At 41.3% G+C, this 27,734-nt stretch overlaps 2 protein-coding genes across 2 annotated transcripts in view; both read left to right on the forward strand.

The window, feature by feature from the left end:
- sspo (SCO-spondin) overlaps nucleotides 1-25,469 on the forward strand; it is a 50,290-nt gene extending 24,821 nt beyond the window's left edge. The window contains exons 52-93 of the mRNA XM_056738778.1: nucleotides 357-436; nucleotides 525-694; nucleotides 774-820; nucleotides 900-1,100; nucleotides 1,522-1,692; nucleotides 1,771-1,968; nucleotides 2,142-2,241; nucleotides 2,475-2,695; nucleotides 2,782-2,931; nucleotides 4,184-4,350; nucleotides 4,447-4,592; nucleotides 4,673-4,893; nucleotides 5,406-5,441; nucleotides 5,529-5,693; nucleotides 6,196-6,405; nucleotides 6,553-6,720; nucleotides 7,757-7,891; nucleotides 7,973-8,210; nucleotides 8,285-8,437; nucleotides 8,547-8,593; nucleotides 8,812-8,982; nucleotides 9,066-9,236; nucleotides 9,992-10,147; nucleotides 10,498-10,613; nucleotides 10,694-10,830; nucleotides 11,090-11,136; nucleotides 11,260-11,478; nucleotides 11,559-11,720; nucleotides 11,800-11,916; nucleotides 12,005-12,143; nucleotides 12,906-13,102; nucleotides 13,599-13,769; nucleotides 14,055-14,182; nucleotides 15,064-15,209; nucleotides 16,421-16,467; nucleotides 16,764-16,928; nucleotides 17,006-17,226; nucleotides 19,733-19,828; nucleotides 20,673-20,733; nucleotides 21,802-21,932; nucleotides 22,623-22,773; nucleotides 25,072-25,469. Of these exons, the coding sequence (XP_056594756.1) occupies nucleotides 357-436; nucleotides 525-694; nucleotides 774-820; nucleotides 900-1,100; nucleotides 1,522-1,692; nucleotides 1,771-1,968; nucleotides 2,142-2,241; nucleotides 2,475-2,695; nucleotides 2,782-2,931; nucleotides 4,184-4,350; nucleotides 4,447-4,592; nucleotides 4,673-4,893; nucleotides 5,406-5,441; nucleotides 5,529-5,693; nucleotides 6,196-6,405; nucleotides 6,553-6,720; nucleotides 7,757-7,891; nucleotides 7,973-8,210; nucleotides 8,285-8,437; nucleotides 8,547-8,593; nucleotides 8,812-8,982; nucleotides 9,066-9,236; nucleotides 9,992-10,147; nucleotides 10,498-10,613; nucleotides 10,694-10,830; nucleotides 11,090-11,136; nucleotides 11,260-11,478; nucleotides 11,559-11,720; nucleotides 11,800-11,916; nucleotides 12,005-12,143; nucleotides 12,906-13,102; nucleotides 13,599-13,769; nucleotides 14,055-14,182; nucleotides 15,064-15,209; nucleotides 16,421-16,467; nucleotides 16,764-16,928; nucleotides 17,006-17,226; nucleotides 19,733-19,828; nucleotides 20,673-20,733; nucleotides 21,802-21,932; nucleotides 22,623-22,773; nucleotides 25,072-25,094 (5,996 nt within the window). The 3' untranslated portion in view covers nucleotides 25,095-25,469. The remainder of the gene's footprint in view (nucleotides 1-356; nucleotides 437-524; nucleotides 695-773; nucleotides 821-899; nucleotides 1,101-1,521; nucleotides 1,693-1,770; nucleotides 1,969-2,141; nucleotides 2,242-2,474; nucleotides 2,696-2,781; nucleotides 2,932-4,183; nucleotides 4,351-4,446; nucleotides 4,593-4,672; nucleotides 4,894-5,405; nucleotides 5,442-5,528; nucleotides 5,694-6,195; nucleotides 6,406-6,552; nucleotides 6,721-7,756; nucleotides 7,892-7,972; nucleotides 8,211-8,284; nucleotides 8,438-8,546; nucleotides 8,594-8,811; nucleotides 8,983-9,065; nucleotides 9,237-9,991; nucleotides 10,148-10,497; nucleotides 10,614-10,693; nucleotides 10,831-11,089; nucleotides 11,137-11,259; nucleotides 11,479-11,558; nucleotides 11,721-11,799; nucleotides 11,917-12,004; nucleotides 12,144-12,905; nucleotides 13,103-13,598; nucleotides 13,770-14,054; nucleotides 14,183-15,063; nucleotides 15,210-16,420; nucleotides 16,468-16,763; nucleotides 16,929-17,005; nucleotides 17,227-19,732; nucleotides 19,829-20,672; nucleotides 20,734-21,801; nucleotides 21,933-22,622; nucleotides 22,774-25,071) is intronic.
- Nucleotides 25,470-25,770: 301 nt separating this feature from the next.
- kcnh2b (potassium voltage-gated channel, subfamily H (eag-related), member 2b) overlaps nucleotides 25,771-27,734 on the forward strand; it is a 132,953-nt gene continuing 130,989 nt past the window's right edge. Inside the window, exon 1 of the mRNA XM_056738780.1 lies at nucleotides 25,771-26,978. Within this exon, the coding sequence (XP_056594758.1) occupies nucleotides 26,903-26,978 (76 nt within the window). The 5' untranslated portion in view covers nucleotides 25,771-26,902. The remainder of the gene's footprint in view (nucleotides 26,979-27,734) is intronic.

Here is a 27,734-nt window from a genome sequence, read left to right on the forward strand (position 1 = left end):
TGTGCGTGTGTGTTCGTTCCTAAGTGTGTGTGTGTCTGATCTTTTGTGCTTGTGTGATCTTTGTGTGTGTGATTCACTCGTATGCATTCATTCGAGTGTGTGCATTTGTTTGTGTGTGTGTTTGCATGTGTGCGTGTGTTAGTGCCTGTGTGTGATCTTTGTGTGTGTGTGTGATCTTTGTGTGTATGTGCATTTGTGCTAGTGCGTGAGTGTTTGTATGTGTGATCTTTGTGTATGTGTGCATTTATTCGTGTGTGTGCGTGTGTGCATTTGTTTGTGTATGTGCATGATCTGTGTAGGAGAAGAAATGAGTGTGTTCTGTGTGTGTGATGCTAATGTGTGTGTTCTGTGTGCAGTGGCTCCGTGTTCACATGTTCCAGGCAGTGTGCTCAGTGCGTGTGGGCCGTCGTGTCCACGCTCATGTGATGATCTATCTGTAAGTCCGCTAATATAAAACACACATGCACAATCTCTCTTTAAATCATTGTGCGTTTGATGTTATTTATGTCACTGTTGGTGTACAGTACTGTGAGTGGCGCTGTGAGCCAGGCTGTTACTGTACCGATGGTAAAGTTCTGAACTCAAACGGTTCCGAGTGTGTAGAGAGAGAGTCTTGTCCCTGTCTGGACGTGCTGACAGGACTACGAGTCAAACCCGGAGAGATGATCTCCGCTCCAGACGGCTGTAATAACTGGTGAGAGATTACCTGTCAAACCTCCTGAATTCATTCTTCATGATCATGTGATTCACTCATTCCTCTCGTGATATTTCAGCACGTGTGATGGAGGAAAACTCAGCTGCAGTGAGAACTCATGTCCAGGTTTGTCTTCAGATGATGATGAATCTCAGACGGTGTGTGTGATTATTTCTGATGTGTGTGCTTCTGTGCCGTCTGGCAGTGGATGGAGGCTGGTGCGAGTGGTCCGACTGGACGCCGTGTTCAAAGACGTGTGGGGCGGAGTGGGTGACACGATACCGCAGCTGTGCCTGTCCTGAACCCAGATCAGGAGGAGCGTCGTGTCCAGACCAGCAGGAGGAACACGCCGGACTGGGTGTTCAGATCCAGAGACAGCCCTGTCCGTCCATCACCTTCTGTTCTGGTGAGAACACTTTCATTGATTTACCTCAGTTGATCATTAGACAGATGAGTTTGTTTTACTCATCGTCATTTTCTTCATTTATGTGAAATGATGTCAAAGAGTAGTCATGGATCTCTCTCTCTCCCCAGCTAACGATCTTTGGTTCCCAGAACGTCCCCCTAACGTTAGTTTTTGGTTCCCAGAACGTTATTTTCTAAGGTTCGTTTTTGGTTTTCCAGGAAAGTTTTCTTTACGTTACTTTCTGGTTCCCATAACGTTCTGGGAACCAAACACTAACATTAGGGAAATGTTCCCCCAACGTTATAGAGACCATGAAACTAACGTTTTATATCCATAAAGATAAGCAAATACAAACCTTTCAACACCAGTAACTAACCTTAGGGGAACGTTCTGTGTTTGTTGGGTCCATGTGTATGTGTAGTTGACGGCTCGTGGGGTCCCTGGGGTTCGTGGTCAGACTGTGATGTGTGTGAAGGTGTATCAGTCAGACAGCGGGTGTGTAACAGTCCTCCGGCCAGGTTTGGTGGTCTCCCGTGTCATGGAGAAATTCGACAGACCCGCGGCTGCCACGACAACATCACCGTCTGTACAGGTACACAATTTCACCATATACAACTCACACTGAGCCAAATTCTGTCTCCTCACGTGAGTTTTTCTCTGGTCTCTTCAGACTGTGGTGGTGGTCAGGAGTTTTGGCCGTGCGGGAAGCCATGTCCTCGCTCTTGCTCTGATCTCCATGGAGACACGGAGTGCGTGGATGTTCTGGGATGCAGCCCGTCCTGCGGTTGTCCCGGAGACATGATGCTGCAGGACGGCGTGTGTGTGGAGCGAGATCTGTGTCGCTGTAAATATCACAACAGCAGCACGTGTGAGTACACAGGATCAGCAAGAATAAATGATTCAAGTATTTATTCTGTAGATCGCTGTGCCTGATTTATTTAGCTGTGTAGTTGTGGACTGGTGAGGAAGTTTTGAGTTCAGTGTTTTGTCAGATTTCTCACATGATCTCGACTGAAACATCATTTCTCTCCTACGCTTCAGTTGGGTTAGATGCTGCTAATGTTTCCTGGTCGTGGTCCGGCACATCAGACTGGCAACATGCCAATCCTGGAGAGGCGGTGATCACCGACTGTAATAACTGGTAAAATCACATCTCTCCTTCATTCCTCCAGACCGTTGAGTGTTTGTGTTTTATGCACATTTATGGTATTATTGTATATTCTTCATGTATTTATGTACAGTAATTTCCTCCTTGTGAAATGGTGTGTCTTTCATCTGTCAATCAAGATGATATATTGTTTGATACACCGTGTTCTGATAAAGCATTGAGGTAGGAACCAGCTTGCGTTTTGAAAATGTGTTTTGTTTTTCCAGCACTTGTGATGCCGGCGTCCTCCAGTGTGAATCACTTCCTGGTTGTTTTGTGGATGGTGGATGGAGCCAATGGGCACCCTGGTCTGAATGCTCCACCCCATGTGGGGGCGGGGTTAGAATACGGTCACGTCAGTGTGATAACCCCGCCCCTCAGGGAGGAGGCAGACAGTGCTCAGGGTCAGGTGAACAGCTGAAAGTGTGTAACGCTCATAACTGCACAGGTGAGACTGGTTTCGGCGTCAATACTGACAACACATCTGGTCTCAACTTGATTGACAGATCTGTTCTGTAACTGTATTTGTTTTAGACTCTGGGCCGTGGTTCGACTGGTCGGCGTGGTCTGTGTGCTCTGTCAGTTGTGGTGGAGGGTCTCAGAGGCGTAGTCGTGTTTGCCGAACTCCTCCCTGCTCTGGGATGAAGCGTCAGAGCAAGACGTGCAACACACAAGTGTGTCTGGGTAAGTCAAAGGCTCCTTCACATGTGATCTGCTTTAAACATCAAAACATCCATCATAAAACCAGCAGAGAGTTAACATTCAGAGCAGAACATTTCTGAAGAGAGGAAAACAAGTGGATGATAAAGTCAGTGGGAATTTTTCTGATTACACACTGCTCTGATCTGAAAGTCAAATTTCCCATCATCCCCTGTGATCTCTGTGAATACAGATCTGTCAGTGATGTGAGAGAGAGAGAGTTTGTCCTTGAGTCTGATTTTAAATGCTTTGTGGTTTTTATTTATATACAGTTTGTGCATATTTGATCAAGAAAAAAAAAATCTCCACAGAGATTATTCATCTGTCTGTCTGTTTATCTGTCTATCTGTCCACTCGTTTGTCTGTCTGTCGGTCTGTCTGTCCGTCTGTCTTTCCATCTGTTTGTCCAACTGTTAATGTGTCTATCTGTCTACTCGTCTGTCTGTCTGTCCATCTGTCTGTCTGTTTCTCCTTCTGTTTGTCCGTCTGTTTGTCCGTCTGTCTGTATGTTTATCTGTCTATCCGTCTGCTCATCTGTCTGTCCGTTCATATGTCTGTCTGTCTATCCCTCTACTTGTCTGTCTGTCCATCCTACTTTCTCTCTTTCTCTCCGTACATTCATCTTTCTGTCTGTCTGTCTATCCGTCTGCTCTTCTGTCTGTCTGTCCGTCCGTCCATCTGTCTGTCTGTATTTCCATCCGTCTGTCTGTCTGTCTATCTGTCTGTCTGTATGTTTATCTGTCTATCCGTCTACTCATCTGTCTGTCCGTTCATATGTCTGTATGTCTATCCCTTTACTTGTCTGTCTTTCTCTCTGTACATTCATCTTGCTGTCCGTCTGTCTATCCGTCTGCTCTTCTGTCTGTCTGTCTGTCCGTCCATCCATCTGTCTGTCTGTCTTTCCATCTGTCTGTCTATCTGTCTGTCTGTCTGTCAATCTGTCTGTCTGTCTGTTTATATATCTATCCATCTACTTGTCTGTCTCTCTCTCTCTCTCTCTCTCTGTTTATCTGTCTCACTATTCATCTCTGTCTCTCTTTTCCTCTGTCCATCTATTTGTCTGTCTGCCTTATCATCTGTCTGTTTGATTAATTGTATGTATCTGTCTGTCTTTCTATTTGTGTGTCTCCCTGTCTCTTTGTCGTTTTGTTTGTCTGCCCATCCATCTCTCTCTCTCTCCCTGTCTGTCTGTTCATCCGTCTCTCTCTGTCTGTCTGCCTCTCTCTGTGTCATGTAGACGTGGGTTGTCCTCCCGGTCGTCTATATAGAGAGTGTGACCCAGGTGAAGGCTGTCCGTTCAGCTGTTCTCAGGTCAGTGGTCATGAGGGCTGTTACTCAGAGGGCTGTGATGAGGGCTGTCACTGTCCACCCAACACGTACCAGCACAACGGGACCTGCGTTCACGTGAGCTCACATTCATGTGGTCATGTGTTACATGTTATTTACAGACAATCTGTGGTTTGGCTTCACTTCTATCTGTCTGTCTGTGGTTTTGTGTAGGAATGCCCGTGTCTGGTGGACAGTGAGTTCCTGGCCTCTCTGCAGGGCGTGTCGCTGACCCCAGAGTTGACCCCTGACCTCCAGAACATCACAGAGGGAACAGAACTGATGTCTGGAGAAGAGCTGATGCATGAATGCAGCTCCTGGTAACACATGTACATTTACTCCAAACACTCCAAACACTTAATCATTCATTTTAAAATGACTACACTTCTGTGTTTTAAAGCATTTGTGAGCACGGGCTGTGGAACTGTTCTCTGGTGCCGTGTCCTCGTGATGGAGGTCTGTCTCCCTGGGGTCCATGGGGTCCATGTTCACTGAGCTGTGGGGGTTTAGGACAGAAGAGTCGCAGCAGAAGCTGTGATCAGCCAACACCTGCTCACGGCGGTCAAGACTGTGACGGGCCTCTGCTGGACACCGCTTACTGTCAGACACCTGACTGTCCAGGTCAACACTCACCCAAAACCATGAAGATCTGATTATAATAGAGACAACCATGAACAATGTGCTCACTTTACTGCAGTTAATATATTTAAACAAACGATTTAACAAATATTAACCTGTAGTGAGGCATGTTGTCACACATAAATATATATATTGTACCACATTGAGATCCAAAAGAAAAAATAAGCACCTGTAAAAATTCAGGAAGCAAGCAAATGCTGTTTATATTAAAATATGAAAACAGAAAAGAATTGTAATGATATTTTATACATAACATAAACTTTTATATATATAGATTAATTACAGTAAATATACACAAACATAGTTGGACTTTGTGTATTTTTCCCGTAATTATGTGTTTGCATATTGTTGATATCACTGTCAAATCATTGTGTGACAGAAAACGTGTCATGACTTAGAAGTCTTTGTGACAACCAAACCCCGTCTCTTTACATGTGTTATTGGTGTAAGTCTGCTGTTTACAGTTTGTAATTCAGATGTCTTTTGTGTCACAGTGGTGCCTGTTCCTACGGAGGAACCTTCGCAACCAGGTAATGACTCTGTGTGTATTTTTATAGTTGATTTGATGTTTGAAGCTTTGTTTATCTGTCTGAAGTCTGATGTCTGTCTGCTGTCAGATGAGGACGTGGGGTTCTCTCAGTGGTCAGCGTGGTCTCGGTGCTCCAGAACCTGCAGTGATTCGTCTTCTCCCGCTCTGAAGTTTCGTACGAGAGAGTGTGTGCGTGAGCTGTGTTCTGGAGAGACCCGACAGGATCGAGTGTGTAACCTGCCGCAGTGTCCCGGTACTGATCCTCTCACTTACCTTCACTTTCACACACACTCACTGTGATTCTACTCTCAGTGAGCCTCATTTACAAAACAAATGTAGAAATGTACAACAGAGTCCAGCAAACAGGAAATGTGTTTTCTGTGTAATTTCGCTTTAGCCACACATGAAAAAATACTGTAGTTTTTACCATAGTAAACTGTGTTAAATTGTACAGTGGTATGCTGTACTATATTATAGTAAATATTACTGTACACTTGAAAATATTAAAGTGCACTACAGTAATTAATATTGTAAGGTTCAGAAACATTGTAGTGCCTCTAGTATTTAATACAGTAAACTGTCGTAAATTATATAAAGTAAGCTATTGTATTCTTTATGTGGGACCCTGAACATCACACTGAGAGACTGAGAAAAAACAGCACGCTTCATCTTTAAATCTATTTCATTTTGGGATTCGCTGTGTTCAGGTTGTTAATTTGTTGTAAATGTGTCGATGTTGTCGTTTGTGTATTCAGACGGTGGCGTGTGCGAGGGTCTGGATTGTGTCGACAGGAACTGTTCCTGGACCGTGTGGGCCGAGTGGACTCCTTGTTCTCGCTCATGTGGGGTGGGTCAACACCAGCGTGTCCGGACCTTTCTCGCCCCGGGCGTCAACGGGACCTGGTGTCAGGACATCATTGGAGGAAACGTGGAAAACCGCTTCTGTAACATTCGAGCCTGTCGCGGTGAGAACATACAAATATGAAAATATAACACTTTTCTTTCTGAGCTGAATAATATAACAAATGGGGCCGCCAGTATTAAACAAGAAAATAATCTGTTATTTTAGGATACCTATCTCACAACCTATATTGTTTGTTTGTGTCACTCAGTGGATGGAGGTTGGTCTCGCTGGAGCTCTTGGTCTCGCTGCGGTAAATCTTGTGGAGGTGGACGATCCATTCGTACTCGCTCCTGCTCGAGTCCTCCCCCTAAAAATGGAGGCCGCAAGTGTACAGGAGAGAAGAACCAGGTCAAACCCTGCAACACCAGACCCTGCGGTATGACATCTCATCACAAACATTATTTATTTAAATGAAACTTTGAAAACTAATGAAACAGTCCTTTTATGAAATAGAACAACATTTATATTAAACGTTTAGCTTTGTACTAAAAGGAATTAAGGTGTCCACAACAGGCTTAATTTAGTTCTGCTTTTTATAATTAGTTTTTATTTTAATATCGTTTTCAAATTTGCTGCAAATTTCAGTTCAGTTTAAGTTAGTTTGATTCTTGAATTTTTACTTTTTATGTAGTTTTTATAATGTAAACCATTTTCTTTTAGTTTTTATATATTTTAGTTTCAGTTTTAGTTTTATTGGAAGTTGTTGGGCAAACCTTGGATCTTTGAAAGGACGATGACAGAGTCTGCTGCTTCTCACACCGAGACTGTGAGCTGCTTGCAACGTCATTAGCATCATCGTTTTTATTTCTCCTCCTTTCCGAATCTTTTATCATGAAGTTTTTGGACTCCACGGGGTGATTCAATTGCAAATGTATTTTCAGGTTTGTCAGATTTTCCCCCCTTATTTCAACCCCATAAATCTTATCTTGCACCAAGACAATACATTTGCTTTTTCCAGTTACAGACGAAAACTGGAAATAGTCCCAAACAGGGCTCTGTCGTCTTCGACTAGGCAGGCATCCTACTGTCTTTTTCTTCACGCAAATGACCTTAACGTGTTATCTATAGTACAGAACAGCTGCTGCTACAGTTAAGCCAGAATTACCCACAATGGGAAAAGACCTCATTATTTCTGGAAACTATTTTTATTTTTGATAATTATTATTTTATTTTAGTTCGTCGTTAGTTTTGTTTCGTTTAATTTTAGTTGTTTATTTATTTAATTTTTTTTATTTCAGTTTAAGAAATCATTTTTTCATCAATTGTTTTATCTTAGTTTTAGTTTTAGTTTACGAAAATAACACTGGTCCTCACTATATTTTTGTCTACAACTCTCATTTCAGACGTTTAAGCAAATACCGTATAAATTGAAGGATATGGAGAAACATTTGAGTCTCTTTTTTGTCACACAGATGATCATGGCTGTCCACCCGGCCAGGATTTTGTGTCCTGTGCCAATGAGTGTCCACAGCGCTGTTCAGATCTCCAGCAGGGGATTCAGTGTCAGCGGAGCTCTGAATGTCAGCAGGGCTGTAGATGTCCACACGGTACGAGAGACACTGATATGACTCTGTTTATCGCGTGTCGGGTCTCCTGCATACATTCATTGTGTGTATGTGTGTGTGTAGGTCAGTTACTGCAGGACGGAGTGTGTGTTCAGTTATGGCAGTGCGACTGTCTGGACGCGTCGGGTCAGAGTTGGGTGGCGGGCAGCACGCATCAGGTGGGATGTAATAATTGCAGCTGCGCAGACGGCACGCTCACCTGCAGCAACCACACCTGCGCAGGCACATGCACGTGGAGCAGCTGGTCTAACTGGGCGTCCTGCAGCAGCACGTGTGGACCTGGACGACGGACGCGGTTCAGGTGCCGTTTAACCTTCAGTTGAGATGTTGAACAGAGAGTTTGGATTCTCTGTAAATGCAGGTTTGGTTTTTCAGGTCTTTGGTTTCCGAGAGCGCTGATGTTGACTGCCAGTTTGAGGAAGTACAACACAAATCATGTGACCCCGGGCTGTGTCCTCCGCTCTGTGTACGCAACGGGCTGGAGGGGTCTGTGGGTGACACGTGGATAGACGGGGAATGTAAACAATGGTGAGATACAGCGTCATGACATTATCCAAAAGATATTCACTAAACTTTGTGTAATGTTTCCATTTCCCGTGTTTGTAAAATATTGTTGTGTGTGTGTCTGTGTGTTTAGTACCTGCATTCCTGAGGGAGAATACTGTCAGGATATAGATTGTCGAGGTGTGTATCGTCTGCCTGTCACCTCATTATCACATTTAAAAATGACATTTGATTAAAAACAGCTTTTTGTAAATCAAATCTTTATAACACTTTGTTTTAAAAGAGCAGTTTTGTTCAGGAGAAATAAATAGAAATGGATGAGAATTGTCATGTTCATTTATGAACTGTATCGTATAAGTATGAGTCTCGACAGGTGAATTGTTGTTTGTGGTCATCAGTGGATGGTGGATGGACGCCGTGGTCTGTGTGGTCTGACTGTCCCGTCACATGTGGGAAGGGTAAACAGATAAGAACCCGAGCCTGTATCAACCCTCCACCACGCAACAATGGCACATACTGTACAGGACCTGAGAGAGACACCCAGAACTGTCACGCTGGCCCATGTCTGGGTACTGAAATACTGTCATCTATCTGTTACACCCTCACGGATGTCTGCTTATTGTTGATCTGTGTGATTTGTGATTTTTATTAGATGACGTGTGTCCGTGGTCAGCGTGGTCACTCTGTTCTCGAAGCTGTGGTGCTGGTGTAATCTCCAGACGTCGACAGTGTGTGTGTGAGGATGACGGAGATTACGCTTGTCCTCCAGGGGTCGACACAGACAGAGAAGAGACACAGTTGTGTTATAAGAGACCCTGTCCAGGTAAGCAAAAATAAAACAACCAGGATAATGTGACATTACTGTGGTAAAACATAACTGATATCAGTAGTGGACGGTCTTGATGAAAGACAACGATGTTTAATACTTATGTACATTTTATTTTCACATTCTGTTGCATAATATTGTTCAGTAGCTTCACATTGTCACTGTCTTAGAAAATCTCGAAATTCATTGTTTTCCAGGAAATGAAAATCCTTAACTTTTTAAATGATTAAATATTGTGTTGTCAAGCACTTTTTAATACTTCTTATTGGTTATGTGTCTTATGTCTTTGAAAAACCTAGTGCAAACAAAAAGGGTCATTAATAATAAGAAAGATTTGCTACAACAGTAAATAAAGATCTCTCTTTCTCTCTCTCTTTCTCTCTCTCTTTCTCTTTCTCTCTCTTTCTCTTTCTCTCTCTCTCTCTCTCTCTGTTTCTCTTTCTCTCTCTCTTTCTCTTTCTCTCTCTTTCTCTTTCTCTCTCTCTCTCTCTCTCTGTTTCTCTTTCTCTCTCTCTTTCTTTCTTTCTTTCTCTCTCTCTCTCTCTCTCTCTCTCTTTCTTTCTTTCTCTCTCTCTCTCTCTCTCTCTCTCTCTCTCTCTCTCTCTCTCTCTCTCTCTCTCTCTCTTTCTCTCTCTCTTTCTCTTTCTCTTTCTCTCTCTCCCTCTCTTTCTCTTTCTCTTTCTCTCTCTCTCTCTGTTTCTCTTTCTCTCTCTCTTTCCTTCTCTCTCTCTTTCTCTCTCTCTCTCTTTCAGACTGTGTGATGTCCGAGTGGAGCGAGTGGTCCGTGTGTTCGTGTGTATCTCAGTTTCAGCAGAGGTATCGTGCACCGCTCATCTCGGCCTCCGGTGGGCAGCACTGCACTGATCTTGAGAGACAGAGTCGACCCTGCACACCTGAAAACTGCCAAGGTGAAAGTCCCACAGTGATACTACAGTACTCTGACAGATACAGTGACGCCAAAAAATGATTTAAAATAAGCCAAAACTGCTGAATATCAAGATTGGCATTGGTGTTGAGTCATTCTTGTGAATAAAGTATACAGCTTTACATACAATTATACCAAGGTCTGAAGGTTTTTTTTGGTAGAAATTGTGAGGGCATTTGATTTGATTTGATCAGGGTACTTTATTGAATATTGTGACATTACACATTGTGGAAGTGTTTAAACGTCATCTGGTCACATTGACGAAGGCTGTGTGTTTCTGTGGAGGCTGTGATGTTCAGTATATTTCAGTGCGAGTTCTCTGTGTGTCATCAGACTGTGAAGAGCCCTTCGTGTTCTCTGAATGTGGATCGGTGTGTGAGAAACACTGTGATCTGTTGGGTGAAACTGATTCCTGTGTGAACTGCACGCCCGGCTGCTTCTGTCCCGAGGTGTCTTCACATCACAAACACACATCAAACGTGTTCGATTCTGTGCGTTATCTTCATTATAATGCAGATGTGTGTTTCAGGGTGTCCTGCAGCAGAACGGCTCATGTGTCCGGCCGGATCAGTGCGGATGTGTTCATCTCCAACATCAGGGTTCAGATAGACCCGTGCCTGTCACCGTCCCACAGGGGGCGCTGCTCACCGAGGGCTGCAGGACATGGTGAGATATTTTACAGTCCAACTATCCAAAATTCAGATGAAATGCTTTCGTTTATTAATGTCACACAATATCATTTTACGGATAAAACAGCTCAAAATGATTTCATAGATATACATTAAAAGAGGGCAAACGTTTGTTTAATATGAATACAGTCAACAAACTAAACGCTCTTAAAACCAAAATGAGCGCCTACAGTAGCAAGATTACCCACAATCCCCTGCACACACACACAATGTGATTTGATTTCTGTGTTTTTCAGTATTTGTCATGATGGCTCTCTACAGTGTGATTCACGGGAATGTGAAGGTATTGTGTGTCTATATATAACCCTTTGATCAAACTTTATCTTTTGAGTTTATTATTTCTATTGGTACGCTGAGAACAACCAAACTGTGAGTTATAAGATCCCCCTCTCTGTCTGTGTGTCAGTGATGGTCAGTGAGTGGTCAGAATGGACCTCCTGCTCTCCGTGTATCCCACAATCCTCGTCTCTCTCTGGTGGGATGGGTTTGGGTCTTGTTTCCGTGCAGCGACGGTTTCGGGCCTGTCTGGATGTGGAGTCAGGACTGCCGGTCAGCGGGCGAGAGCGCGACTGTGAGGAGGAGCTGGAGGAGGAGAGGCTCTGCACACAGCCCGACGTCTGCGCAGGTGGGTTGTATGTGGTGCAAACATGTTTCCTCTTTACACCCAAACGTGTGTGTGATCTGTGTCATGAATGTGGTCATCAGATGTGTGTCACTGGAGCCCGTGGAGCGTTTGGAGCGTCTGTAAAGACCCCTGCAGCGGTGGCTTCCGTCAGCGTGAGCGACGACCCCTGACCGCTGACCCTGCACCTCACTGCAGAAACCTGCAGACGCAGTCTCAGAGCTGCAACACGGGCATCTGTCCCGGTATAAAGGCACACACCGTTCAGAGGATGGATATATTTTGTTTGTGTGAGCTGTATTTGAAGTCTTCATCCAATCACAGGTGAGCACTGTGAGGACAGGGGGCGTGTCTACGACGACTCCTGTGCCAATCGATGTCCCCGCAGCTGCGCAGACCTGTGGGATCACGTTCAGTGTCTGCAGGGCCGCTGTCACGCAGGTATCAGTATGAATCTGTAAAAGTCACCTGTCTGCTCTGATACATGTACACGTGGCTGATGAATGACGTGAGTAATGTGGTTCTGCAGGGTGTCGCTGTGCCGATGGGCGGCTCTCACAGGACGGCTCGTGTGTGCGAGTGGATAAATGTCGCTGTGGTGTTTTGGCGGAGAACGGAACACTTGAGATCCAACCTGGTCAGAACGTAACCATTGACTGCAACAGCTGGTGAGAGAACCTGTAGTTTCAGATGTTTCTTCTAAAATTGAAACAAAGAAGACAGTTCTTAAATAGACCCTTTTCACATGACGTCATGCATCTTCCTTTCTGCCGTGAAGAAGTGTATCATACTTCCACTAGGGCCTCAGAAAGGACTTTGCACAGCTGCCACAATACGGCTAGATGATGTGCAACGTCTTGCAGACAAATTTTCGCTTATGACAAGATCAAAGCTAGATAAAGGATACAATAGTTTGTTGAACAGTACCTGTTTGAATATGAAGATAAGTGTTTTCTTTTCTTTTTGTGTTAGCGAAGGTGCTGGGATAATTACTTGAATAAGTGTTGTGTCAGTTTTTCTGTCACTGTTGTTAAATATCAGTTCGAAGACAAAACAGAAGTTCTTCTTCTTCTTCTTCTTCTTCTTCTTGTTTGTTGCATGACGGATGTTATGATACACTGCTTTGCATGAAAGCGGAAGTTAAGTGACGTCATTGTGAAAAGGGCATATTGGATGTAAATTTATGTAGATTGTAAATCTACTCACCGTAAATTTGATGAGAAAAGTTGATTTTGAGATCTTCAATTGCGGACTTGACACATCAGAGCTCAGTTTGACACATTATTGACACCACTTTTGGAGAATGAAAGAGATGTTTGTATGTTTTATGGGAGGGTCTTTTGTTGGTAATGATTTCTTCCTCCTCCTTCACATCCATGCATTAGAGCATCAACAGAACGGAGGTTAGATTTCTCTTCCTGTTCCTGCAGCTTGTGTGTTAATGGATCGCTGGAGTGTTCGGATCGGGTGTGTCCTGTGTACAGTCCGTGGGGAGCGTGGAGTGAGTGTTCAGTGTCGTGTGGATCAGGCATGCGGATGCGCAGTCGAACCTGCAAACCTGTCGCAGGAGGAGAGGCTTGTGAAGAAACGCTCCAGAATCAAACCTGCTCTCTGCCGCCCTGTCCAGGTGAGCACATGTCACTAAAAATGACAAAATATCGTACTTGTGCTATACGTCACCACGATACCCACAGGCTATAGGCGCTACAGATGACAACATGGATCTTAGAAAACAACTAAAGACACTTTTTTACCGTCTAGATTCCCAGCCTGTAGTTGGTGTTGTCATTTTGTTAAGTAACGCTATACATTTGTGTCGTACAACTGAATGACACCCAAAAAAACCATAAAATGCAAGCACGTCCACATTCTTCTGGTCTTTGATGTTAAATAAGTTAAGTAAACCAATGAGATTTCACCTTCATGTGTGACAAAACAACACTCAACCACAGAAAAAAACAAAGATGGTTGTACAAAATGACCCGTCGTCTTTGTCTCTTTTTAAGAAATGATGAATTTCAGGATTGATTCTTCTATATATTTCGACATTTTGAAAAGTTGATGTTGCTGTTCTTTTGCATGGCTCTTTTATAGATGTAATATTATTGTGTTTGTCCTGATAGCTGGTTGTGTTATGAGCGGTTGGTCGTCCTGGACAGACTGCAGCGCCTCCTGTGGTGGAGGAGTGTCACTGCGCAGAAAGACCATCTTACAGGAGCCAGAGCGGGGGGGCTCGGCCTGTCCCGGACCCCTGGAGCAACACATAGCATGCAATACTAACAGCTGCCTGCCTGGTATACTACACACACCAAACGCTCATGATCAAACAACATCTGTCGATTCAGTTTATAATGTCGTAAAACATTACAGTACACTACAACTCAAGCGGCCCGTGTCTGTGCAAACAGAAAATCAATCTTTGTGTCTGATTTACAGCTTAATGTTTATTTGCCCAATGCTGACAGATGTCCATTCTGAAACATACTGTACACTGACCGCCCGGGTTCATGTGATCAATGTTCAATGGAGATCCTGAGAAAGTCATGAGAGGATAAATAAAGATTTGTTCTCTTGGTCAGATTGTCCTGCGGGTCAGGAGTTCAGTCTCTGTGCTGGTTTGTGTCCGTACGGCTGTGAGGATCTGTGGCCTGAGAATCAGTGTGTGTCCGTCACCTGCGGTCCTGGATGTGTCTGTCCTACAGGATCAGTGAGTGAACCGTCGAGTTCGGATGATGCCAAAGAATATAAACACTATATAAAGTACTTCTGTTTTTTTTATTTAATACAATGATCATACTATAAAATATGAATATAAAAAAAATATATATAAATAGTTATGTTGTTACCCACTAGCCAGACCGATCAACAAACACAAGACCGAAAGTTAATTTGGGCTAGGCGCGTGCGTCCAATGAACCGTCTATAAAAGAATGGTTCACTAGAAAATAGTCTCATACATTTATAAACTTATACAATAATAACTAAATAATTGTATAAAATGTATGTTATATATTAAATGTAAAAAAATATATATAAAATTAGATGAATATATTGTTTATATTAAATATTCCTTATATTTATCATATTGTCGTCTTTCGTGGGTGTCAACAGGGTGAAGCTCCTAAAAGCATTCATCATTAAAGTAATCCACATGACCGCAGTGGGTTAATAAATGTCTCCGAAAAAATCAAAGCATACATTTGTGAGGGAAAAACATTTATATTTTAAGCATATTTAGCGATCAATATATAACAGATCCATAGCAACACATAAATCTGCATGTTAAATTCAATTACGGGGGCACGTCAATAATAAATTCGACTGGTTCAGGGCCGTCTCATGACTAAACATTAATAGACACATGGGAGAAGCAGTGAGATTTGACATTGTGTCCACCGCTATATTTGAAATGTGTCATCTTGATTTCCATATAACAAGTTATGCATGGTTAAACACAACACACATTTTCTTCAAAATATATAGAATCTGTATATTTATTTAAGCTGCATTCTGATTTGCTCCTGATGGATCTTTTGCTCATAATTCCTAATAAATGAATGATATATCATGGAACCTGTCTACTTACAGGTTATGCTCAACGGGACGTGCATTCCACCATCTGAATGTCCGTGTTCTCCTCTGTCTCTCCTGCTGGCCTTTCCCAACATGACTCTGGACGTCCAGGAACATCAAGTTCCCCCCGGAAGCATCATACCACATTTGTGCAATTCCTGGTACTCATCAGGCCATACATTACGAGTCTCATTGTGTTTCTGCTGCTCTGGCAGTGCGGTGTGGGGTTTAGGTATTGATTTAATTCCTAAATGGATATCTGGGTATTTGAGCGAGAGCTGCTGCGGTTATCGGATTGAAAATCAATAGCACATGAAACTCAATGAGGGCTTTTATGAGCGCGTCTCAGCTGCGTGTCGTCAAGTGAAATCTGCTCCCTGGCTGCTGACACATAATATCTCAGAGATGTTTGGAAAGGTCATGCTGACATTGTTGAAGGAATCTGATGCCACGAATGATGACAAAATTACAGAGATAAACAAATTACATTGAAATAAAAAGTCAGCTGAAGACTCTTCACACTTGAACACAGCTACGTTTAGACAACGTACAGAGGCGTTTACACCAGTGGTTCTCAACTCTGGCCCACAAGATCCATTTTGCTGCCGAGTTTAGCCCCAACTCTGATTAACACCTGAACAAGCTATTCAGCGTCTTTAGGAATAGATGCGTTCAAATTTAAGTAATGCGATAGCGATTTAAGTGCAGATTGCTCGGTACGCATTTGAATGGCTCTCGCGGTTCTTGAATGCGATATGCCAAATAATCGGCGCAGCCCAATATTAAGGTGAACGCGTCTGTTCCTGAAGTCACTGTTTAAGCCTCTTCAGGTGTTTTAGCAGAGTTGGGGCTAAACTCGGCTGGAAAATGGATCAGGAATCAGTTATCGCCAAAGTTTTTAGATAGTCAATCTTAAATGGTCACAATGGATTTCTACGAAAATATCTCAGCATAGCAAAAAACAGAGCTTGCAGCGTTGTGGTTACAAATAGCAGCCGGTAATGTTCGAAGATAGCATTTGTGCACAAAGACAGTTTAGAGAGACAAGCTTTATAGGCAGCGTAACAGAAGTTTAACAGAAGTCTAATTGAATTATAAACACAGAGCGTCTTTGCAATAACCAACCATATATTCAAAAACTACACTTGCGAGAAATGCAATCAAAAGTTATTGAATTTTTTAAAAATATGCTCCAACAGGCGTTTCGGCCTCCATTTTATCTTGAGCCTTCCTGACCAATCTCATTCCTCGCATGTTTTTATTTGCCGTTTGGCCTAGAAAGTTTTCCTTTAAAATCTGAGGATTTAAAAAACTTTCTTATGTTACATGTGATTGAAGGGTTTATATACTGTATGTGTGTGTTTATTTCCAGCGTGTGTGATAGCGGCATCTTCACCTGCTCTAATGTGTCATGTGACGGTGAGTTCTGTGACATCATATCCTGTACATGCATGCATTGCATACGCAAAATAACAAATATCACATTTAAGATCTCGCAGCGATGCAGTTTCATGAAAGCAGATGTTTTCAGATGTTTCTCATGAGCATTTCAGTTTCCGTGTCAGTGGTGTTTATATCGGATCAGATCTCTAAAGGTCGACTCAATTGTCAGAAATGTCTCACCAAATTGTACAAGACTAAACCGAAGTTCTTTCTACATTTGTGTCTGAGAGATGTTGTTGTAAAAGCACACGTGTTGTGTGTTTGTGTGTTAGTGGACTGTGAATGGAGCAGTTGGTCTGCGTGGAGCTCGTGTTCAGCGTCATGTGGATCTGGACATCAGTTTTCCAGTCGGACGGTTCAGAGAGAGCAGCAGTACGGAGGACGGGAATGTGAGGGACCCTCAAACAGAACTCAAATCTGCCGGGGTCCTGAATGCGGTGAGTAACCCAGACACAACACACATTACATCATAACATCTCTGATGAAACATCACAACCGTGTAATCCTCATGTAGAGTGTCCGGAGGGTGAACGCTGGCTCTGGGCGGTCACTGGATCAGAGCGTGTGTGTGAGAGAGGCTGTTTGGACATGTATCGTCCTGAAGCGCTCAACTGCAGGAGTCAAGGGGCGTCAGAGGGGTGCGTGTGTGAGGAAGGACTCTATCGCAGTCCGGACGGCCAGTGTGTGATTCCGGCTCTGTGTCAGTGTGAAGATCATGATGGAACACTTCGAGAGGTACAGACGCAGCCCAGCGTTCACTCTTGTCCTTTCCGCTGTAATTGCTTTTGTGGTGCTTTGTTTATTTGTCTTAAGTATCGTCATTAAGAGTCTGATGGATTAATGCTCGGGGCCTTTCTCAAAAAAACATAATTGCAATCATCAATTATGGACATTGAGAGCCCAGATGAGCTGTCTGAGTGGCTTTCAGTGGCGCCCATTTAAGAGTTTTCAGATGATGAACTTTTAGTGAATGATACTGATGATGTCACTTCCTGTGGCCGCAATACAAACATGCAGTAGAAGATCAATATTTCAGTTCTTTCCTTGAAACCCTGTATCCTTGTAAGAAAGCAGAGTGATTCAAATTTTAAACAACGTTTTTAAAGTTTTTAAGCTGAAACTAAGCAGAAGTATATTTTGAATTTTGAGATGTTATTAGCATGCTTATTATTGGCATATCGGGTGTTAAGTAAGTACTTATAAAGCACATATTCTGCATGACAATGATCGACATCTCTACCAATTACCAAAACCTAATAACTACCTTACTAACTATTAATAAGCACAAAGTTAAGAGTTTATTGAGGCAAAAGTCGTAGTTAATGGTTTGTTCATAGCGACAATTGCCCCCTATACTGAGGTGTGAGCCAAAATTATGTCCAAATGCCCATATTACAATGTATCCTTGTGAAAGTAGTTTGTTATGTGAAAGTACATTTGAAAAAGAAAACGCACATGTTACATGATATCACTCTACATCAGTGCGCTAGCTCTTAAAGGGACAGCAGCCGCATAACAAAAACTAATACTCACTTCTGACTGATTAACCTTTGTAAATTGAATAAAGTTTAATCTACATTTTATTTGTAAAGAGAAGAGTATGAAGGGTTATTTTACATTTGATTATTATTTGATTCTGTACCTGACAATTACTGTAAGACCAACATGAAACACCTGAGAAGCAGTGATTATTATTGTATGTTTGCTTTATTATATTCATTTGTGCTATTGCTCGTTATTTCATTTTTTGTTCGTATTTATTACTGACTGATGAGCTGTCGCTATTTATTTATTTTTTATTTATTTGTTCATTTATTCCTTTTAATTGTGGCAGGGCCAGTAGAAATAATCCTTAGTGTTGAGCCCTGTGTGTCATTTAAGGACTTGTCTCAAACTAGACACGTTAGACCAGTGGTCTCCAACCTGGTAGCCCGCATGAACTCTGTAAGGTGCCCGCCAAACATAGAGCTCAACAATAATGCTTAGGACAGTTGACGAATATGTGACTATATCATCATGAAAATGTTATTATTAGCATGTGTTTTCAGCTTCCACATATTCAAGTGCCAAAATATATGAAAGAAAACTTAATTTTGTCCTGTGTACTGAAAAATAATGCATCACATGTTTAAAGTTTAATGTTTTATCAACAAGTAGCCCTTTTAGATGACTTTATCTTAACTTGCTTACGAAAAGGTTGAAGACCCCTGCGTTAGACCATCTCATCAGAATAGGTTCAAGGGGTCAAGATAAACCAAATTACAAGTCCTGGTCACAAAACGTCTTCACAGCTCAAAGGAATTGTGCTCTTCTATTGTTTGAACAGATAAAGAAAAAAGTAGCATACAATTATTTAATTAGTTAAAAATGTGCTTTAAAGTTAAGGGCTAGTGCCACCACTGCCATCGCACTGAAATGTTAGTCTAGAGCCCTGTTTACATCCCAAATTTGGAAAACAAAAATCACAATAAATTGTAATATCGAATCACTATTGTTATATAATCACAATTATCGCAATATACAGTATATTGAATCGGCACACAGGTATCGGGAGATACATATGTCGTCCCAGCCCTAGTATTTATTAGGTTTAGTTTTAGTGAGCGTAAATAAACCTATAACGATTTTCCTGGTCTTACTTTGCAAGTTTTATGTTTGGTGTCATCTCATCCTGGCTATTTTTGTCAATGTTCTGAAGTCATCCACAGTATCAGTTTAGTTCTTATATTATTCTGCTGTTGTAGGTGAGATTTTCTTCAATCTTGTCGATAGTTAACATTGTCATTGAAATGCCACTTAATTTAGACAAATAAGCATTTGTATTACATGAGGATGCTGTGAAGGGTAATGTCTCGGTTGAACGCTTAAATGTGAATCTTTCAGGAACAATTCAATCCAGTTTAGACCAATGAAATTAAACCCTATTCATGTTAACACAAAATGTGAAACATGTAATGTGTTTTCCTGAAACATAAATATAAATATTAAAGATTTCCAAGTATTTGACTAATTTCAAGGGGTGATATGACACGGCTAAAACTAATATTATGGTTTGTTTTAGATGATATGCAGTGTATAAACACTTTAAGATTGAAAAATGCTTTATTTTCCACACACCGTGCATGTTTGTATCTCCACATCCGCCTCTATGAAACTCGCAGATTTTTAAAAAAGCTCATGGCTCTGAACAGCGAGGTGTGTATGTTCACGTGTTGGTAACGTGTTGGTTTTTATGTCACAGCTGGGGTCAGAGTGGACGGACGGTTGCCTGTCCTGCCATTGTGTTAATGGTCAGAGAAGCTGTCAATCAAACTGTCCTTCACTTCATTGCTCTGAGGTGAGAAATGTAGAAGTCTCCTGTTTTCCTCATCGCTTCACATGTCTGTAGCGTGTTCCTTGTTTTCTCAGTTACACACATTTTCTGCTCACTGTTTGAGGATGTTTTCACACTCACTGACTGAACACATGCCAGGCAGATGGGCGCTGAAGAGATGTTGCGTCACAAGTGATGCTGAATATAGACAGACCCGTTGTCCAGGCAACAGCTCTGGTCAGGGACATTGTCCCAGACGACTTCTGAGTGACAGCACAGACTTCTCATGACCTCACAGACACCTCACATCTCCACTGCTCTCCTACTTCTGTTTAGCACAGATTAAAACTAAAAATACTTCGTTTCTGCACACCGTTCTCTTCATCTAGTCGAAGTGAAATTACCCAATTTGCATTTCTGCTGCTGGCAGAAGTAAATGTCACGATGCACTGTAGGAACACTCTTGTTAGCTCTAACACACAAAACAATGAACAAAAATAAACACGAGCTTACAATTATTTTGGTAAATGTGAAGGGCTCATTTCTGTCCTGTCAGCGGCAACAAACCAAAGAAAAGCTCTGCCATTACTTGTCACACAGGTAATGTCGCACGAGATTATGCTTTTAGTTGATGTTGTACTGATAAGTAAAATTCATATTCATCTGACATATTTCTTTCATTCTTGCCTTTTGACATATTTTAAGACTTTTAGTTTGGCAGTACAACCACATTCAATGATTCCTGTGTCTCAGCCTAATGTCTGTTCTCCCGTCCGCATCCGTCCGTCTCAGGAGACATAAGTCTCATACACTCGAGTTATTCCTGTGACATCCTTCACATGTTTTCATTCTCTCTTCTGTCCACCAGGGTGAAGTGAAGGTTCTGGAGCCGGGGGTCTGTTGTCCCGTGTGCAGGAGGGAGTACCCAGGTGAGCTTCACTAATGGGGAAGTGTGAGTTTGCTGATGTTTGTCAGCGGTTTTCACAGGTCGCACACATCATTAAGTGTCCTGTGGCCTTAACTCTGACATTCTGAGCTTGAGGAGAATGAAAACACATGACCAGACTGCTGCAGACACATTGTAAATCAATCTGTATCTGTTCAGCTGATCTCAGGATATGAAATGCAGATGTGCTGAAAACTGTCTAAGAGGACTCAATGAGACGTCCACGACTGCACAAGATCTTCTAAACCGATTAAACATGATTTACAAAAGCATGACATGTTCTTGGATCAACGTCTTTGTTGGATATAAAACAACTTTCCAACAACTAACAATATACTGGACACAAACCCTACTTGGCTAAATCAGGTTGTTCCTTACAACCAACTTTTAGATTTGCAACAATTTTTCCACTTGTTGCTTTTGACAGATCTGTTTAATAAGAAACACTCAGAAGAGTTGATATCAGTGGTCTGCTTAATATCAGCTAAAAACTACTGATTTTATCTTTGATAAATGAGCAAAACACATGCTTCAGTGCTTCAGTAACTAAAAACCCTGTTTACTTCGTATTATATTATTAGCTCACGTTTAGCTAAGAACCCTTTATTCCCCTCATGTGGTTGTGAACCTATACATGTATGTGACTCTTCAGCTATCGACTACAAAAGAAGATATTTTGAGAAATGTCTCAATGGTTTTCATACAATGGAAGTCAATAGAGTTCAGTGTTGTTTGATAATCAACATTCTTCAAAATATATTTTGTTTTCTTGAGAAGTAAGAAAGACACACAGGTTTGGAATAACATGATGAATACATTTAAAGAATTTGCCTCGTTTGGTGAACTTTCCCTTTAATTTCTCTCAAGAACTTCCACTTTTTAAAGTCACTTGATGTCATCATCCTTCATTAGAGTGAAACTTTTTTTGTCCGTGTCATTTCTTCTCGCCCTGTGTATGTGCTTCTTTTAATCTCTCTCTCTCTCTCACTCTCTCTCTCGCTCTCTTCGGCTGTCCTATTTTCTCCTGTGAACATCTCTTTCTGGTCTCCAGAGGATCCTGTTGCGGAGTGCCGTCGTTACACCGAGGTCAGGAACATCACCAAGGGCGACTGTCGCCTCGACAACGTGGAGGTCAGCTTCTGCAGAGGGCGCTGTTTGTCCAGAATCGATGTCATTCTAGAGGTGTGTGTTCATTTCTATCAGTCTCCTTTCATCAGTCATGTATTCCTCTCACTGTTTCTTGATGGGAGTCTGTAGCATAGTATCTGCTTTCTAACTTTCAAATTTTTGTGTTGTTAAACATATTTATATATTTTAGAGTAAAAGATTATGTTCAAACCCAGCATCTACAAAATTAATTTATTAAATAGTTGATCATGTAAAGTGCTTCATATCTTCGTGTCTTCAGTTGTTCATTTGTCTCAGCTGATGTGTGCGAATGTTTTCAAAAACGTGTTCGAGATGGAAACTTCTGTCATGTTGCCATGGAAACCAAAAAACCAGTCCGCCAGGTCCCAGCACTCTAGCTTTAGCACTTCTTTCTTCCTCTTTTGTCTTCACATCTGCCCTCGTCTATCGCGTCCTCCTAATGGCCACGTGCTCGACTGAATTATCCCTTGATTCATCCCCATAAGACAGAGATAGAGAGAGAGAGAGAGGGCCGCTGGCATTTAAGCAAATGTAGCATGAAGATAATTTGGATAGTTATCTATAGTTTTCTCTCTTTTCCTGTTGCCCTTCACCGTTCCCTGTCGTCTCATCTGTTTTCTCCCGTCCCTCTCTTTAATCTTCCACTATCTGTTCATCTGTTTTGGCCTCTCTCTCTCTCTCTCTCTCTCTCTCTCTCTCTCTCTCTCTCTCTCTGTCTCTCAGGAGCCCTACCTCCAGGCATTTTGTGACTGTTGCAGTTACAGGCTGGACCCGCAGAACCCGGTGCATTTCCTCAGTCTGCAGTGTGCCAGCGGAGATGTAGAGCCTGTCGTTCTTCCCGTCATTCACAGCTGCGAGTGTACCAGCTGTCAGGGTGGGTAATGCCAGAGGAAACTGTGGCGCTGCCGTAACCAACGCCTGCGTCCCTGTTTCACTGCTGGTTTATGAGGGAAAATGTGCTTGTCGCTTTTGAGAACCCCCTGTACTCTTATTCTGTCCATGAAATCAAAATGGAAGTTTGGGCTTTTATTATATGTATATGTAGAGATCTCTAAACTAGTGTGCTGCTAAATATTAACAAAATAAGCATTTCTAAGATGTAAGCATTTAAAACATACACCCTTTCATTTCAGCCAATACAGATCAATGTTTTTTTTTAGAGGTCATTTTGCACTTCAGATTCCGAGCTGTAAGGTAAAAGAAAGAATATTGCCTATTTTAAAAGAAGGAGGAGCCAATCAATATGTCCCGCCCTAACTTCCTGTTTCAGTGAAAATTATTGCATCTAACAAAGCTGCTCATTTCAAGACCCTCAATGGGTCTTGTGTGTGGAAATTACACATGCATGTACTTAATTTCATCACACATCAGATACGCGTGAACCCGTGATGTCGTCATGCCCCCGGCTCTCATGGAAATGACAGAAATCAAGGGGCGCAAACTGTGACGGCAGAGATTCCAGATACCTGAAACAAGTCTTTAAACTATGAAAGACATGTTTTAACGTTTAAAAAAATCTAAAATCGTGATTTTATGCTATCATGATTTTATTGTTACACAAAAAAATGATGTTTTTTTGTAGATTTTGTAGATTGAAGAACATACAAAGTTATAGAAAACTAAACACATGAGAACATGAGAACATTCTTCATCCAAACGGTCATATTCTACAGTTTAATGAAATAGCACCGAGACCTCTTCCATAGAAGAGACTGTGACCGACACGGCTAGTAAATGAGATGAAGCGTGTGGACACAAGTAAATGATAATTATGTTCCGTTTTCATACAAAAAAATTAGTTTAAATAACGTAAAAATCTTGGATCTAAATCTAAGATTATAATTTTTTTGTTTCAGTAATTTTATTGAACAAATTATTTAGTAAATCCAACTCAATTTTATTATGTTAAACCCATTTAAATTGGTCAAATTAAGTTTACTTATTTGTTTTGTGTTGAGACTTCATTTTTGTAGATATAATTACCTTGGGAGTTTATCTGTAGTTCCCAGCATGCTCTGCATCTGACTCCATTAGGAGATTCATATTCCGGATTAACTGTCATTTTAAGTGTTTTTCACTAAAAAGAAAGTCTTGTTCGTATTTTTGTTGATTTATCTTTGAGATTTAGGAGGGTTTTGGTATTATTTTGAAGTTTGGGTTTTTGAAGTTGTTACCGTTGTTCAGAAGAGCGGTGCTTGTGCCTCATTTACTTGATATTTCAACAAAAACTAAACGTATTTAATACTTTATTCTGGTTAGTAAATTGTACTTGAATTATAGCAGCAAATTTTACATAAAAAAATGTTGGTAAAAATTGTTACGTGGATTTTATTATGCAAATTCTACAAGTTATTTTTTAGTGAGCTGTATTTTTTTGTTATTATAACTTAATCAAAACAACCCAACTGCAGTTTGATTGATACTAATTGGAATGCACAATAATTTTTTTTTTTTTAAACAGATTTGTTTTTGCAAATGAACTCTTCATATCAAGTGCATCAAACTTTTCAGTATGTTTGTCACTGTTATTGCTAATTTTTCTGTCTCTTCATTTAATGCCACACTGAGTGGATGATCAACCGTCTCTTCTATTTGATCACAGTAAACATTACAGTCAATGGCGAACAATGTTTGGAAATCAACAGTAAATTGATATTGCCCACTAAAACACTATTATAAAACCAGTTTATTTCTAAATCTAATGTCCCATTTGCAAAGTACTGAATATTTTGTTGTCATGACAACATTTCCTTTTGCCATAACAGTGACAGTGGAATGGGAGAGTGCCATTCATGTTATAATGTATGCCGATGTTAAAACACACATTGTGTTCTCATTATTGTTGAGTGATTCATCAATGAGACTGATCTCATTACATAATTTAATCACTGAGACTTCACTTTACCCTACAACATTACAATGACATTTCATGCAGATTTATATTTACAGTACTGCAGTGATTCTACACAAATATCTACATTTTGTTCTGAAATGTAGAGTCACTTGAGTTGAACATGATTCTTTAAAATAAGATTTGTTTATCTTGTTTATGAGAATTTTCCATCATTGTCTGTGGCACAGGGCAAATTCCTTATAATGTGTATACGAAGTTGAAACTAGAGAGCTTTGAGTCATTGCATGTTTGAATGTTTGTTTTGTTGTTTTTGTTTAGGTGGAGACCTGTCGAGACGCTGATCGGCCACTGATGAATGGACAGAGCGTTTGAAGAGAGAATGCTGCGTCCTTTTATTCATCCAGTGTTACTTACGTAGATTGTCATTATATGACTGAATCTTTTCTATTTAATATTTCCTAAAGCTCTACGAGATTTACCTTCTGTACAGCCTTTAAATTATGATTATCACTTATTTCTGACTTTAAAAATACAGCAGGGTTTACAAAATAATAATGAATTACTTTATTACACTAGCTCTTCCTGATTTGAAGAATTGTTGCCAAAGATATTGATCTTTCTGTTGTCATAACAAGTGATTTCTTTAAAACAGGTTTGTAGAAAAATGTATATTAAAAGAGATATGAAGAGAGATATCTGTTTCCTCATAAGTAATGTATCATATCACTCCAAGAGTTATTATAAGAATTATTAAAATGCAATAAAAACAGTGTGTGGCGTTATCAAGCCAAATTAAAGAAAGATTACTTTTTATGGCAGATATTGTAGGACAGGCCTATCTCTGCTGAGGAAAATCAATATAAAACATCAGAGAAATTCTACTGGATTTAATGGTTATACCTTGAATGCTTACTGGTTTTAATGTAAACTTTGTATTGTTTGTTATCAGCAGTGATGTGCTGTATAATCATATGCGCATAGTGAATGAGAGAGAGGTTGTAAGATCTCACTGTGAGATGCCGCGCGCTCCTGACTAAATATGGCAAAAAGGGGCCGCGCGCCCCCGTTTGAATCCCCCAAACCCAGTTTTGCGCACCCACATATTTTTAAACTGACATTAATGATTCGTGCCAATAAGACTCAAGTTTATAAATGAGTTTTTCAGGCGCTTAACGGATTAACAATATCTGCACAAGTCAACATTACTGTCACGAGCACGAGGAAAGCCTTTTGTCCGCGAGCGAGTGACGGTGCAGGGAAACCCCACGTCCACGGTGACGTAACGTGTACAGTGACAGCGCGACGCCGCTGAAGGTGGAAAACAAAGCGCAGACGTGCTCGCGTGAAACTGTCAGACGAGTTGAGGCGATATTGAGGAGCCCGCGCCGCTGGTCGTTCGCGATGCGTCACAGTTTGCGCCCCTTGATTTCTGTCCTTTCCACGAGAGCCGTCGGCATGACGACATCCCGGGTTCACGGCGCATCCGATGCGCGATGAAATTAATTACATGCGCGTGTTATTTCCACAGACAAGATTTCTTCATTGTTTACCTTTGGGTTGTTTTTAAAGTATACGGAAACCCCAATTATGTACATAACCTTACTGAATTGTACTGTAGTAAATATTAAAACGTGTTTGTATTTGTGAATAGATGCTTATTTCGCACCTTGCGCTTTCGTTGTTGTTTTTCGCTGGTCACCATCGCAACGGGAGGAGCGCGAGACATCCGGAGCGACGCGCAGCGGGAGAAACTCTGATAATCGCTCGTTTCTTTTTTTATAAGTATGTTATTCGTCGTAGGATAACCGCGAAGAAAGATTTAACCGGACTCTATTAAAACTGAGGTACCCCGGAGCGACTCCCGCGCCCCAGATGTCACGGAGTAAATGAGTCTGGCGTCACTTTACCGGACGGCGGATCGTTTCTGAAGATTTACAACAAAAAAACTGGAAACCGTTATTTGGATAATAGTGTCGCCGAGCGTTCTCTAGAAAGAATCGTTCGCTCGCAACGCGCTCGTGGATTTGAGTCTCATGAAGTTCTCCAGAGCTCGCGCGTCGCTGCGTGGTGCCGCGCGTGTCGGGCGCGCGGCGGAAAGGTCAGTTTAAGCTCGAGACTACCCGCGGGACTGAGGCGAGACAGCGCGAGGATGCCGGTGAGACGCGGACACGTCGCGCCGCAGAACACTTTCTTGGACACCATCATCAGAAAGTTCGAGAGTCAGAGTAAGTTGACCTGAAATAATAACGTTTATTTGTTTACCTTGTGGAAACCATAGTACGTGAATCCAGTGTTATTTCAATGACATGAAAGTAACATTCACACACTATGTACCGCCACAGTAGCTACTCTGGTAACAGGTGCACATGCTTTAGTGGTAAATAATGATGCTGATATACAATACTGATAAATCCTCATTATCATACCGCAATTTGTCATATTTTACCCTTTTATTGTCATTTTCCTCTAATGCTCTTTCTTTTCCAATAGTTTAATATTAATGACGCGTTTTTCAGCAGATGTTTGGCTTTTGTGGGCTTTTTGTTGGAGATGTGCACCATTCTATAATGTCTTTGGGAATTGTGAAATCTCTGTAAACACGAGGAATGACTGTAAAAACAGTGTTTAATTCTTCTCTGTATAGGTTTTTATCTGTGTCTGATAGATCAGATGAGAGTTTACTTGAGTCATGTATGATAAAAGTTCCCTCATGGTAAAATAATTCATATCCTATCCGGTAAAAAATTAGAAATGTATATGCACAATAAAGTCAAGATGCTTACTTGCAAAAAAGTTGTTTGCATTCTTATCAATTCATGACATTTACAGAATGTATGTATAATCAGTGTTTTGGATCATACATTCAGTTTAAGCTAAATTATTTTGATATTTTTGTAGCGTATTAAATGGACACTATATAAATCTTGTTCTTGAATGGTGAATGCAGATTAGGTAATTAAGTATCCTGTTGGTGAAGCAGA

Source organism: Triplophysa dalaica, chromosome 23 (assembly GCF_015846415.1).
Source record: "Triplophysa dalaica isolate WHDGS20190420 chromosome 23, ASM1584641v1, whole genome shotgun sequence".
Classification (NCBI taxonomy): domain Eukaryota; kingdom Metazoa; phylum Chordata; class Actinopteri; order Cypriniformes; family Nemacheilidae; genus Triplophysa; species Triplophysa dalaica.